The sequence below is a fragment of the Rhinatrema bivittatum genome, chromosome 5, assembly GCF_901001135.1.
Source record: "Rhinatrema bivittatum chromosome 5, aRhiBiv1.1, whole genome shotgun sequence".
NCBI classification, from domain to species: Eukaryota; Metazoa; Chordata; class Amphibia; order Gymnophiona; family Rhinatrematidae; genus Rhinatrema; species Rhinatrema bivittatum.
In genome coordinates, this window is record NC_042619.1 from 13,688,448 (window position 1) to 13,702,879 (window position 14,432).

At 53.0% G+C, this 14,432-nt stretch overlaps 1 protein-coding gene across 1 annotated transcript in view; it reads left to right on the top strand.

The window, feature by feature from the left end:
• The window catches only part of INPPL1 (inositol polyphosphate phosphatase like 1), a 175,076-nt gene that overhangs the window by 51,420 nt on the left and 109,224 nt on the right, over positions 1–14,432 (top strand). Inside the window, 4 exon segments of the mRNA XM_029601865.1 lie at positions 1,692–1,832; positions 1,834–1,843; positions 12,548–12,661; positions 13,282–13,474. Of these exon segments, the coding sequence (XP_029457725.1) occupies positions 1,692–1,832; positions 1,834–1,843; positions 12,548–12,661; positions 13,282–13,474 (458 nt within the window).

Below are 14,432 nucleotides of genomic sequence, written 5' to 3' on the forward strand. Positions count from 1 at the left end.
GTCTGACGCGTTTGTCCTGAGCTCTTCTCGTGGTTTCTTGCAGAATGGGAGGGGTGGTCGGGGGGGGGGGAGTTTCTGGCGTTGTGTCTGCCGTGTGTCCTGAGCTCTTCTCGTGGTTTCTCGCAGAATGGAGGGGTGGTCGGGGGGAGGGGGAGTTTCTGGCGTTTGTGTCTGCCGCGTGTCCTGAGCTCTTCGTGGTTTCTCGCAGAATGGAGGGGTGGTCGGGGGGGGGAGTGAGTTTCTGGCGTTTGTGTCTGCCGTGTGTCCTGAGCTCTTCTCGTGGTTTCTTGCAGAATGGGAGGGGTGGTCGGGGGGAGGGGGAGTTTCTGGCGTTTGTGTCTGCCGCGTGTCCTGAGCTCTTCTCGTGGTTTCTCGCAGAATGGGAGGGGTGGTCGGGGTGTGGGGAGTTTCTGGCGTTTGTGTCTGCCGCGTCTCCTGAGCTCTTCTCGTGGTTTCTCGCAGAATGGGAGGGGTGGTCGGGGTGTGGGGAGTTTCTGGCGTTTGTGTCTGCCGCGTATCCTGAGCTCTTCTCGTGGTTTCTCGCAGAATGGGAGGGGGTGGTCGGGGGGGGGGGGAGTTTCTGGCGTTTGTGTCTGCCGCGTGTCCTGAGCTCTTCTCGTGGTTTCTCGCAGAATGGGAGGGGTGGTCGGGGGGGGGGGAGTTTCTGGCGTTTGTGTCTGCCGTGTGTCCTGAGCTCTTCTCGTGGTTTCTCGCAGAATGGGAGGGGTGGTCGGGGGGAGGGGGAGTTTCTGGCGTTTGTGTCTGCCGCGTGTCCTGAGCTCTTCTCGTGGTTTCTCGCAGAATGGGAGGGGTGGTCGGGGGGGGGGGGGGGGGTTCTGGCGTTTGTGTTTGCCGCGTGTCCTGAGCTCTTCTCGGGTTTCTCGCAGAATGGGAGGGGTGGTCGGGGGGGGGGAGTTTCTGGCGTTTGTGTCTGCCACGTGTCCTGAGCTCTTCTGTGGTTTCTCGCAGAATGGGAGGGGTGGTCGGGGGGGGGGGGGAGTTTCTGGCGTTTGTGTCTGCCGAGCTCTCTGAGCTCTTCTCGGGTTTCTGCAGAATGGGAGGGGTGGTCGGGGGGGGGGGGGAGTTTCTGGCGTTTGTGTCTGCGTGTGTCCTGAGCTCTTCTCGTGGTTTCTCGCAGAATGGGAGGGGTGGTCGGGGGGGAGGGGGAGTTTCTGGCGTTTGTGTCTGCCGCGTGTCTGAGCTCTTCTCGGGTTCTCGCAGAATGGGAGGGGTGGGGGGGGGGGGGGGGGAGTTTCTGGCGTTTGTGTCTGCCGTGTGTCCTGAGCTCTTCTCGTGGTTTCTCGCAGAATGGGAGGGGTGGTCGGGGGGGGGGGGGGGAGTTTCTGGCGTTTGTGTCTGCCGCGTGTCCTGAGCTCTTCTCGTGGTTTCTCGCAGAATGGGAGGGGTGGTCGGGGGGGGGGGAGTTTCTGGCGTTTGTGTCTGCCACGTGTCCTGAGCTCTTCTCGTGGTTTCTCGCAGAATGGGAGGGGTGGTCGGGGGGGGGGGGGAGTTTCTGGCGTTTGTGTCTGCCGCGTGTCCTGAGCTCTTCTCGTGGTTTCTCGCAGAATGGGAGGGGTGGTCGGGGGGGGGAGTTTCTGGCGTTTGTGTCTGCCGCATGTCCTGAGCTGTTCTCATGGTGTCTCTTCCTTTCCGTTTTCCTTTTTCACCCCTCTCCCCCCCCCCCCCCCCAGACATCTCAAGGGGTCCAGGTGAGGCGCTTTAAGAGCCTGGGAGAGCTCATCTCGCTGTACCTGCAGCCCAGCCAGGGCCTGGTGTGCACCTGCTGTACCCCGTGGAGCGGGGAGAAGGAGAAGGAGGGCAGCGAGGAGAGAGGACTATTCAGGTACAGTGACCCCCCCCCCCCCAGCCTCTCGTCCCACCCAGGTTTCTATTCAGGTACAGTGAACCCCCCCAGGTTTCTATTCAGGTACAGTGCCCCCCCCCCCAGCCTCTCGTCCCACCCAGGTTTCTATTCAGGTACAGTGACCCCCCCCCGCCTCTCGTCCCACCCAGGTTTCTATTCAGGTACAGTGACCCCCCCCCCCGCCTCTCGTCCCACCCAGCCTTCTATTCAGGTACAGTGACCCCCCACCCCCAGCCTCTCATCCCACCCAGGTTTCTATTCAGGTACAGTAACCCCCCCCCCCCCCCAGCCTCTCGTCCCACCCAGGTTTTCTATTCAGGTACAGTAACCCCCCCCCCCCCCCCCCCCCAGCCTCTCGTCCCACCCAGGTTTCTATTCAGGTACAGTGACCCCCCCCCCCCCCCAGCCTCTCGTCTCACCCAGGTTTCTATTCAGGTACAGTGACCCCCCCCCCCCCCCCAGCCTCTCGTCCCACCCAGGTTTCTATTCAGGTACAGTGACCCCCCCCCCCCCCAGCCTCTCGTCCCACCCAGGTTCTATTCAGGTACAGTGAACCCCCCCCCCCCAGCCTCTCGTCCCACCCAGGTTTCTATTCAGGTACAGTGAACCCCCCCCCCCCCCCCAGCCTCTCGTCCCACCCAGGTTTCTATTCAGGTACAGTGACCCCCCCCCCCCCCAGCCTCTCGTCCCACCCAGGTTTCTATTCAGGTACAGTGACCCCCCCCCCCCCCCCCCCCAGCCTCTCATCCCACCCAGGTTTCTATTCAGGTACAGTGACCCCCCCCCCCCAGCCTCTCGTCCCACCCAGGTTTCTATTCAGGTACAGTGACCCCCCCCCCCCCCCCAGCCTCTCGTCCCACCCAGGTTTCTATTCGGCTTGAACTTGCATTGCCCTGTGCCCGTTGCTTTCCCAGGACTTTTAGTTTAACAAGTCCTTTATGACCTGGGTTTTTTGGGTGCTAGAAGTCTTCTCCTTTTTGGTTTAGACGGAAGCCTTCCTCCTTGCCCCAGTTTGAAATAATTAAACCCCTCCTCTGTTGCTTCTTGTGACCTTGGCGCTCTGCCTTTCTCTAAGGACGAAGCAGGGCGTCAGTCCTCGCACACGGGCGACGTCATCCGTAGGAGCCCGGCACGGGAAAACGTGTGTCAAAGTTTCTAGTACTTTGACTGAGCCTCTCTGAGCATTGCTCGAGCATCCACGCAAGGTCCCCTCCGTCTCTTCTTTTCCTCGGAGCCTCGTGGGTCGCGGCAAATTGAGCCTCTCCGCACTTCTCTAAGAAGTTTCTTTTTCTTGCTGTTTTTGAGTGGATTATTTTTTTAGCGGAATTGCACGGTTCATGCGAGGTCCCTTCCCGATTCTCCCCTTATCGTCAGCCTGTTTTTTTTTTTATATTTTGGGGTAAGTTTCATGTCGCAGTTCATCCCTGGGGTGGCTGTGCATTCGATGCGGAATTGCACGGTTCATGCCAGGTCCTTCCCGATTCTCCCCTTATCGTCAGCCTGTTTTTCTTTAATATTTTGGGGTAAGTTTCATGTCGCAGTTCATCCCTGGGGTGGCGGTGCGTTCGATGCCCATCAGCCATCGAGAACTGCTGCCATTGATTTTTGACATCGTGTCCCTTTTTTATTTCGAGACAACGTGTCTGCGTCCGGGTTTAAGCGCTGCCCTTTGTGCATGAGGGACCATGTCTGTCACAGACCCCCATGATAGATGTGTCTTCTCCCTGGGGGCATCGAGCAATGTCCAGAGATGCAGCAAGTGCACCCAGATGACCACAAAAGGCCCAGTATTATTTTTAATGTTAAGAATGACACAAGGGAAAGATAAGTACTCTGTCTGAACAGAAATTGAATAAATAGTAAACATCCCACACCAAAACAGCACCAATTTCCAGCACTCAAACTGTAAACACCTTACCTAAGAAAAGGCAACACTAAAAATATTCCACCAGGCCTTAAGATACCAATAGGAATATGGACCAAGCCAGGCTGCTATAGAGCCCTATACAAACTACATGCCAGCAAAATCCCTCACCTCAATCACATGTGCAGACCCTCACCTAACAAAGAATAAAGAGACCATAAAGCATAGAGGTGGAAAGTTGGAGGAGAGTTTTTCCTGGACTGCAGCTGTGCCAAACCGGGGGTGGACTGCCTTCTAGCCCTGACGAGGACCAGTTGGAGAGACGCTGACGCAAGGAGCAGGACTCAGAAGTAGGCCCATAAAATCGGCCCGCCTTGTGGTGTGCCGCCAAAGCTGCGCACGCCTAAGGGGCGCGCGGCTATGCCAGGGTTTGCCTGGATTCCACCTGGATTTCGATTGGACTTCCTTTACTCCATTAGTATTCGAGAGAGGATTTTTGAAGATATTCGCCTTAGGTAGGCCAAATCTTTTCTGGAACTCCTTCTACCTGAAGTGTCCATAAGTGGAATCTCTTTTGTTTAAAGTGTAAAGTCTGCCTTCCCACACTATCTCATCTACCCTGTGGTTTATTTCCTGCTGTAAATTGCCTATTAATATAAATCATGCCGCATACCAAAAAGAAGGCAAGGCTGAAGCCTTCCTCTGGGTCTGCAAGTGTTGAACCGGGGCAGAGAAGTGTGTCGGATTGGCTGGGTACCTCTCAAGAATCCCTGTAGAGCAGACCGCAGGAGGGGAGGGATTGAAGCGGAATCCACCCCCTATGGTCGAAGGAACATCTTTGAGCCCGGGGGGCGCCGGTGGTTGGTAACACCTCCTCCACCTGGCAAAGAAGGGGTTTCCCCTCCAGAAGGGCCAGGAAAAATGCGAGAAAGCCTTAAGTGGCATGGAGATTTTAGGGGAAGACTTAAGAGAAATGAATGGAAAAAGAGTAACAGAATTGGAGAGCCAAGAATCTAGTGAAATACCTGATTTGGGAGAAATGGGAAGTTTATATCTTGATCCCCTAAGAAGGAAAGTACTCCAAAGATGGAAAAATCTATGCCTAAAAACAACAAGATATTGAAACAGCCCAAAAATCTAAGGCTATTAAATCTGTGACGTTGAAACCAGTTAACATCACATTAGAAACTCTTTGGAATTACATTGCAAGATTGGATTCATCAATTACAAATTTAACTAACGCTGTATTGGAAACTAATAACTCTCTAAAGAAAAATTCTGAAAAGATAGAAGATCAACAAAAGAAAATATGTGAGATGGTAATCATATAATACAAGTCGAAAAGATTCAGAACCTTCAGCTAAAAATAGGAGAATTCCATAGAAAAATTGAAAATTTTAGAGAACTCAAGAGCATGGAACTTAAGAGTTACTAATTTTCCTATAACAAAGCAGTTGAGTCCCTTGGAACTATTTAAAAGTTATACAACACAAGTGCGTAATATTCCAGAACAGGGTCTACCAGTCATTGTAAGAGCATCCTATGTTAGAATAAGGAGAAAAGAACAAGAACGGATTAAAATACTACAGGAGGAAAAGGAACGAGAAAGAACAGAACAAAAACTGCTTGAAACTTCAATTAACATCTCTGATTTTTTTACAGAAATCTCAAGAGGATTATGAAGTTAAGAATAGAGGGACACTCAGATCTCAGATAAAGATAATGCTATGAAATGTTTCTTTCGTAATAGATTGAAAATGTTTTATGGGCAGAGAATATGGATATTCCCAGATCTGGTGAGGAGTACGCAACTCCGAAGGAAAAAATTCTTGGCTTTAAGGAAAGAAGTAGTAGATAAGGGAGGGTTTTTCCTACTTAAATATCCTTGTAGATGTGGTGTTATTCATGAAGGGAAAAAAATATTTGTTCCCTGTACGTACCAGGATCAGTCCAGGACACCTGGGTTGTGACTCCGCACCAGTAGGTGGAGACAGAGCAAAACTTGTGGGTGTGAGTCATATATGACCCTGTGCCAGTCACAGCCCCTCAGTCTTACTCTGTCTCCAGTAGGTGGTGCAGGTGCAGTCACAGCCTCTGCCTGCACTGATTCTGTTAGTTAGTCAGGTTTTTCTTTGGATTTTTTCCTTTAAATTGAATTTTCCTTTTAAAGTTGTATTTTTAGTGAGTGAAGTCCTGTCCGCCCTGCCTCCCAGGGGGGTTGCGAGGTTCTGAGGGGACCACCCCCCCTGGTTGAGGCCGCTGCTAGGGTCGAGGACCCGGCTTTCTAGTAGCAGCGCAAGGGGTGACAGCGGGGAGCCCGGTTCACTCACCCCTCCTGCAACAGGGCTCCAGGACCGGGGACAGCGTGAAGTTTAAAAAAAAAAAACAAAAAAAAAAAAACAGGTTTGCTTTTATTTCTTGTGCCGGCTCTCTGTTTTCTCTAGCGCTGCCGCTCCGGTCAGTCGGGGGGGAGGCGCCGATCGCGGGGGGGCTGGAGCGGATTTGATTTTTCTTTTTCTCGGCCTGTCAGCCGCGTTGCGCCTCAGTCTCGCCGCGTTTCGCCGCCATGCTGCGTGGTTCTTCGTGCCGGGCCTGTGGCTCGGCGCGCGCGCGGCTCTCGAGGGACGGCCTGTGTTTTTTTCTTGCGTTCCGGGCAAAGAAGGATCGTCGGGGGTGCCTCGGGGGGGCCCGTTCCCGGGCCTCGCGATCGCCGACGCGCGGCGGTGCCTCAGCTGAGAGGCAGCAGGACCTCTTCCGCTAAGCGCGGGAGTGGCGGCCATCTTGGCCACAGGCTAAGAAATCGCGCGGGAAACCGGTAGGGACCGCGGCCTTGCCTCCCACGTTTTCCCCATAGTTGGGGCCTGACGGGGGGGGGGTCGCTCCGGGGGGGTCTCGATCTCGGGAGGGCTCCGGAGACGATTCCTCCGAATCCCTCCCTGATCTATTGCGTACCTCTGCCAGGTCCATGGTGGCGGCCGTCTCGGTACGTCGTCTCTTGTGGCTGCGGAACTGGGCAGCGGATGGCTCATCTAAAGCTCACCTCGGAGCCCGGCCGTTCAGAGGGAAATTGTTGTTCGGCAAGGACTTAGATGACCTGATGGTGTCCCCGGGGGAGAACAGGGCCTTCAAACTGCCCGAGGATAGGTTCAGAGCGCGGTCCTCGTTTTCCTCCAGACCCCGGTTCCGCGGTTCCAGGAAGTCGCGTCCCCCTCGTTCCTCAGGACCTTCGTATCGATCTTCTTCCTCACGGACTCCTCAGTGGCAGCAGTCCTTTCGGGGGAAGCGGTTCGGTAGACCAGGGGGAGCCCTGACCGGAGGGGGTCCCAAGGCTTCCCAATGAAGTGCGGTCAGCCCGTTCCTCGCCGCAACCTCGGCGCGTGACCCCAAATGTCGGGGCGCGGCTAACGTTGTTTCTCGAGGAATGGGCCAGGGTGACGTCGGAACAGTGGGTCCTCGATGTGAGAGAACACGGTTACGCGTTGGATTTCTTTCGTACCCCGGCGGCCAAGTTCCTCATCTCCCCTTGCAAGGCTCCGGAGAAGTAGGATGCGGTGCTAGGCACCATCCGACGCTTGGAAAGCTTAGGAGCTTTGGTTCCAGTCCCAAGCCATCAGCACGGAGAAGGCCGTTACTCCATTTACTTCATCGTACCAAAGAAGGACGGCACGTCCAGACCGATCCTGGACCTCAAAGGCGTGAACAGATGTCTACGTGTCCCTCACTTCAAGATGGAAACAATTCGTTCGGTCATTGCTTCGGTGCGGCCGGGCAAATTCCTGGCTTCCCTAGATCTCACAGAGGCGTACCTTCACGTGGGCATTCGGCCGGCGTTCCAGCAGTTCCTGCGGTTCTGCATCCTGGGGCGGCATTATCAGTTCCGGGCGCTGCCGGTTGGTCTCGCGACGGCTCCTCGCCCGTTCACGAAAGTGATGGTGGTAGTGGCGCAGCGGCGGCGCTCAGGCTTCCTGGTTCATCCTTACCTGGACGATATTGATTCGCGCAAAGTCCGAGGAACAGTGCCAGTGGGCAGTAACCAGAGTCCTACAGGTTGTGCAGTCTCGAGGCTGGGTAATCAATTTTGCAAAGAGTCAGCTAGTTCCGATCCGGACCCTAGAATACCTGGGAGCTGTCTTCGTCACGAAACAGGGCAAAGTGTTCCTCTCCCAGGAACGCAGGTGCAAGCTGCAGTCTCAGGTCCGGAGGTTACTGTCTCTTCACACTCCTCGAGTCAGCGATTACCTGATGGTTCTGGGCTCCATGGCTTCAACACTCGCACTGGTTCCCTGGGGCGTTCGCTCATCTGCGGCCGTTGCAGCCGTCTTTACTATCCCGATGGAAGCCTGTCTCGGAGGAGTTCTTCCTGCCTCTTCCACTCGAGGGACAGGCGAGATCCAGTCTCCGTTGGTGGCTCGATTCCAAGCATCTGTCCTGTGGGGTGTCCCTGGTGGTACCCAATTGGACGGTGGTGACCACGGACACCAGTCTTTCCGGCTGGGGAGCAGTTTTTGCCGAGGGAGGTCAGTCCAAGGCCTGTGGTCAGCGTCAACCGTCTAGAGACCAGAGCGGTCCGTCTGGCGCTGAAGGCTTTCTTGCTGTTGGCAAGGGGACAGGCGGTCCGAGTGTTATCGGACCACGCGACCACCGTGGCCTACATCAATCGTCAAGGAGGGACAAGGAGTCCTCAAGTGGCGGTGGAGGCGCAGCTCCTGATGGCCTGGTCAGAACACACTCTCGGCAACATGGCCTGGTCAGAACACACTCTCGGCAACATCGCAGCCTCCCACATTGCAGAGGTCGACATTGTCCAGACGGATTTTTTTTTTTTTTCTCAGCCGTCACCGCCTCGATCCCGGGGAGTGGGAGTTGGCGGACGAAGCGTTTAGTCTCATCTGCCGGACGTGGGGAGTTCCCCACATAGATCTGATGGCCACGTGGCACAACACGAAAGGCCCCGCGATTTTACAGTTGGCGTCGGGAACGAGGAGCAGAGGGCGTCGATGCGCTGGTGCTTCCGTGGCCGACGGACGTACTGCTGTACGTGTTCCCCCGTGGCCGATGATAGGCAAGATTCTACGACGTATAGAGTTGCATCCGTACAATGTGATCTTGATGGCTCCGGAGTGGCCTCGTCGGCCGTGGTTCGCAGATCTCGTTCGCGGGGCTCCTGCGTCAGGGTCCCGTTTGTTTGGAGGATGCGGATCACTTCTGTCTCGCGGCGTGGATTTTGAGAGGAATCGCTGTTAGAGAAAAGGTTACTCAGATGCGGCGATAGCCACATTGCTGACGTCCAGGAAGCAGTCTACGTCCCTAGCTTATGTCCGGGTCTGGGAGGTGTTTGAAGATTGGTGCGTGTCGCGGGGAGTGGATCCCACTTCCGCTTCGGTTCCGGTTATCCTAACGTTTCTCCAGGCCGGTCTAGCCAAGGGCGTGCAGTTCGTTACGGGTCCAGGTAGCGGCGCTTGGTTGTTTGCGGGGTAAGGTTCGTGGAACCTCTCTGGCCCTACATCCGGATATCTCCCGTTTCCTTCGGGGGGCCAAACGTCTCCGTCCTCCTTTGCGTCCGTCTTGGAATCTTAACAGGGTTCTATCCGCCTTAGGCTCGGCCCCGTCCGAGCCCTTGAGGCGTGCGACTACTAAGGACTTTACGTTGAAGACAGTGTTTTTTGGTGGCAATCGCCTCGGCATGGCGTTTTTCGGAGTTGCAGGCCTGGTTTCGTCTTTCCACGTCAATCAGTCAGTGGAGTTCCCGGCCTTTGCGGTAGGGGAGTCCACCGATCCCCATTCTAGGGAACTGCGGAAGCTGGACGTGCGGAAGTCCCTTCTTCGTTACTTGGAGGTTACTAATCCGTTGGAGGTTACTAATCCGTTCCGGGTAACGGACCATCTGTTCGTTTTTGTTCTCTGGTCCGAAGAAAGGGGCCGCTGCTTCCCGCACGACGATCGTCCGTTGGCTCAAGGAGGCCATTGGTTCGGCGTATTTTTTGCGGGGAAAACCGCTTCCAGTGGGTCTTCGGGCTCACTCGGCTCGTTCTCAGGCTGCGTCTTGGGCAGAAGCTTCTCAGGTGTCGCCTCAAGAGATTTGTAGGGCGGCTACCTGGAAATCTTTACATGCCTTTATCCGGCACTACCGGATGGATGTCCGGGCTACAGATGCCGGGAGTTTTGGAGAGAGGGTGCTCCGAGCCGGACTCTCTGCTTCCCACCCTCGGTAACTTAGCTCTGGTACATCCCAGGTGTCCTGGACTGATCCTGGTACGTACAGGGAAAGGAAAATTAGTTTCTTACCTGATAATTTTCGTTCCTGTAGTACCAAGGATCAGTCCAGGATCCCGCCCGCAGGGCTTCGCTGAAGTAACGGAGAGTCCGCTCATTAATTTTCGTAGTTCAGTTTTGCTGATCGCTTGTTTAGCTCTCCCGGTTGGGGAGCCCGGTTCCGCCTGGAGTTCGGGTGGTTTGATTTTGAATTGGTAGTATGTTTTGGGGTTTTGTAACTTGGTTGAGATGCTACTTTGACATTACGTAAGACTGAGGGGCTGTGGCTGGCACAGGGTCATATATGACTCACACCCACAAGTTTTGCTCTGTCTCCACCTACTGGTGCGGAGTCACAACCCAGGTGTCCTGGACTGATCCTTGGTACTACAGGAACGAAAATTATCAGGTAAGAAACTAATTTTCCTTTCACGGATCCAGATCATCTTAAGGGTCTTCTCGTAGATCAAACACCGGCTAGTTAGTAGAAAAAAAGGGGTAGGATTGCACTATTTCGTATAGAATTATTTACTTTAAAAAGTAAAACGCTCTATATATAAAGTTTCTCTTAAATTTATCCTTGTTTTTGGAACAGAGCTTGTTTAAGAGTATAATATTACTTTAATAGGAATGTTATAGTAGATACCTAATTATTGACAACTATATTTAAGTTCTGTAATCACATAATGACAAGATTTTTTCTTGTAATTGTAATTATGAAAATTCAATAAATAAAAAAAAAATAGAGAGAGACTATAAAGCATAACTAGAAACATACAGACGAAAACTGAACCAGAAACCGCAACAAGCCAGAGAGACACTATGCAGTGTAACAAAGGAAAAAGGGAAACTTCACCAGACCTCATAAAACAAATCAAGAAATATAAAATCAATGGCAGTAAAAGCAAACTAACAAAAAGAACAGATTCCAAATAAAATAAAAATAAAATAAATAGCTGATGAATGGAATATCCAATAATTAAAAACTCATATAAAAAATTTCTAGATACCAATAAAATATTTCAAAACTGACACAAAGACACAATAATGAAACATAAGGATAAAAAATGCTTTGCATACCTAGGAACGTTTGATATCCAGATGCCCTGAGATTGTTTTGAATTAGCAGGGGGGGGCGGATTTGCTTACAACTTTCTTCTCTCAGTCACACACAAGCTTTCTCTCTCTCACTGGCTCTAAATCGTTCACATATACACAGGCTTTTTCTCTCTCACTTATATAGGCTCTTAATCACACATTTACACACACGCTGTCTCTTTTCATGCTTACAGACACACAGGCTTTCAATCACACACATACATATATGCTGTCTCACATACAGACTCTCATTCACACGCTTACACACATGACCTCTCTTTCTCTCATATACACACAGGTTCTCAATCACATACTCACATGCTCGCTCACCTGAACCAGCTCTCTCTCTTACTTATACATGCAGGCTTTTAATCATACATACACGTGATCTCTCTCTCACACACAAAGGATCTCAATCATACACACATTCTCTTTCACAGAAACAGGTTTTCAATCACAAACTTATACACATACAGGTTCTCAATCATTCACTTACATTCATGTTGCCTCTCTCACACACAGGCTCTCAATCTCACACATACTCTTTCACATATACAGGCTCTCAATCATTCACATACATACTGTCTCACTCACACACAGCACCTCAAACACACATGCTTGCTCATTCACTCACTCTCTCTCTCCCCCCCCCCCCCCTGAACTAGCGACAGCAGCAGCCTCCTCCACTTCCAACCCTAAAGACAGCAGCAACCTCCTTCACTTCCAACCCTAAAGACAGCAGCAACCTCCTTCACTTTCAGCCCTTGCAGAGAAAGGAGTCCCATTGGCCGCAGGGGTTGACGTTGTTCCTCGTTTTACTCTGGGCCGCACTGCTCATCCTTCAGGCCGAGCTTCTCTTCTTCGGGCCGATGCTGCCCGCACTAGCATGGTGTCGTCTTCCCGCGCAAGCACCCGCTGCTCACCACTTCCTCTTCCAGGCCATCGGGGGGTGGGGGATAAGAAGAGAGCATGCCGGTGCCGCTGACTCCAGCTAGGGGGTAGTGAGCAGGGACTGAGCTGAACTAACCCACCTGTAAATTCTGGAGTTGGAAACTGTGCTACTGCTTAAAGGGAAATCCAAGAAGGAAGAAAAGACCTGTAAGGTCTTCGGGTATCCAGAACATTTCCCAAGTGAGGGTCTGAGAGCCTTGCGCTCTTCCTGAAGCCCTCCTGCAAGCTGCCTTGCAGATGCCTCTGTTCACTGTGGACCTGACGTTTCTTCTTGCTTGGGCTAGACTACCCTTCAGCCTCATTAAGATGGGGGGTGGGGGGTAGCGACTCCTCCCACTTAAGGTGGAGATGTGTTATATAATCAATACAGCACCTTGATCTAAGCGGGTAGAGAGAGAGATGGATATAGACTCTCTCATCCACACACGGATCATGGGGAGCGGAGTTGTATGCCACTGACGTATATCTCACGAACCTGCTGCTACGCTCCTTGAGTTTAATATTGTATTGCGTTTCAGACGGAGAAGATGAGAAACCACCTCTGCCTCCTCGCTCCGCCTCCACCAGCTTCTCTGCTGGCCACAGCGGATCTGGCTCCACCCTTGTTTCCGCCAGTGCACAGGATACAGCAAGTGAGAGGTAACATGATGGCAGAAAGGCAGGCGTTGTATGCAGTGAAACTCAGGGTGTGCACTGCAAGCTGCTTCTTTCCGTGGCTCCTCGTGCTCCTTTCGTTGTGTGTGAGATGTGCATGCTGTAAGTATGGATTCCTGCAGGCCAGCCAGTGCAGATGGCAAGCTGCTTCTTTCCATGGCTCCTGTGTGTGTGTGTGTGTGTGTGTGATGTGCATGGTGTACATATGGATTCCTGCAGGCCAGCCAGTGCAGACTGCAAGCTTCTTCTTTCCGTGGCTCCTCGTGCTCCTTTTCTTGTGTGTGAGATGTGCATGCTGTAAGTATGGATTCTTGCAGGCCAGCCAGTACAGATGGCAAGCTGCTTCTTTCCGTGGCTCCTCGTGGTCCGTGTGTGTGTGTGTGTGATGTACATGGTATACGTATGGATTCCTGCAGGCCAGCCAGTGCAGATGGCAAGCTGCTTCTTTCTGTGGCTCCTCGTGGTCCTTGTGTGTGTGGGATGTGCATGGTGTATGTATAGACTCCCATGGGGCCTTCGCACCCCTCACCCCTGCATGCAGTACCCACCCTTGCCCTTAGTGCCTGAAGTTGCTGACTTTACTGGATATGTTTTTAAGACTTTGTCTGCCCGCTGGTGGTGCCCCTTGCTGACACGGCCTTGTTTCCTCACAGCACCAATGGCCTCAGCACCATTTCGCACGAGTACCTGAAAGGGAACTATGCCCTGGACCTGGAGGCAGTGAAAGCCGGAGCCACCAGCCTGCCCCACCTCAACAAGACGCTGGTCACGTCCTGCAAGAGGCTGCACGGGTATTGCCTTTCTGTGATGGAGAACGCGCACGCGTGTGTCACATAGGCATACACACACACACACACGCGCGGCCTGATTTACTCTCTGTGTATGGGGGGAAAAGCTCAGGGATCAGTTTTTAAAGTGTTTAGGCTTCTGTATTGGCCCCTTTGGAAACTGACTAGGGCCAGGTCTCTAAAATGTGAGTGGGGTGGGTTTGGGGAAGTAAGTGAGGCCCCCTGGCACGGGTTTTCAGCGCTAGGGCCCCTGACGTTAGGACTGAATATAGGGGCCTCGGTTTTAGGGACCTAAAATCAGGAGAATTTTCAACCCAAAACTTAGGCCTCTAAGTTCAGCTGAAAATCCTCCTTGTCCAGGTGAGGCGCTGGGCTTTCTGTCTGAAGTCCAACCCCGATTAGCACAGCAGATGATGGCAGATTGAAGACCCAGCGGCCCATTCAGTCTGCCCGGTTGAGTCTTCCTCTCTGGTTCTCCATCTTATAAATTCCTGTACCTAAACCAACATCAGCTCCCCCCGCTCTATGTCCTCTACCCAACCTCTCGCCCCTCTGAATCCACGCCAAGCAGGTTTAAAGTCCGGTGCAGTGCTGGCAGCTCATTCCACCCTCGTCTTCCTCTCTGTGATCTGTATTTAATTCAGCACCAGGCCCCCCCCCTCCCGTCTCTCATCACCGAGCTTTGCAGTAAAATCCGCCGGGTGACCAAGACTGGGACGGCCATTGTCCGAAAGCCCCGTGCTCCTCAATGGTAACAGGGGCTGCTCCGTGCTCCTTGGGAGCCTGCACTGTTAGGCGCATGTGTGTGTCTGTGTGTGTGTCTCTGTCTCTATGTGTGTGTGTGTGTGTCTGTGCATGTGTGTGTCTGTCTCTGTGTGTGTGTGTGTGTGTGCGTGTGTGTGTCTGTCTCTGTGTGTGTGTGTGTGTGTGCGTGTGTGTGTCTGTCTCTGTGTGTGTGTGT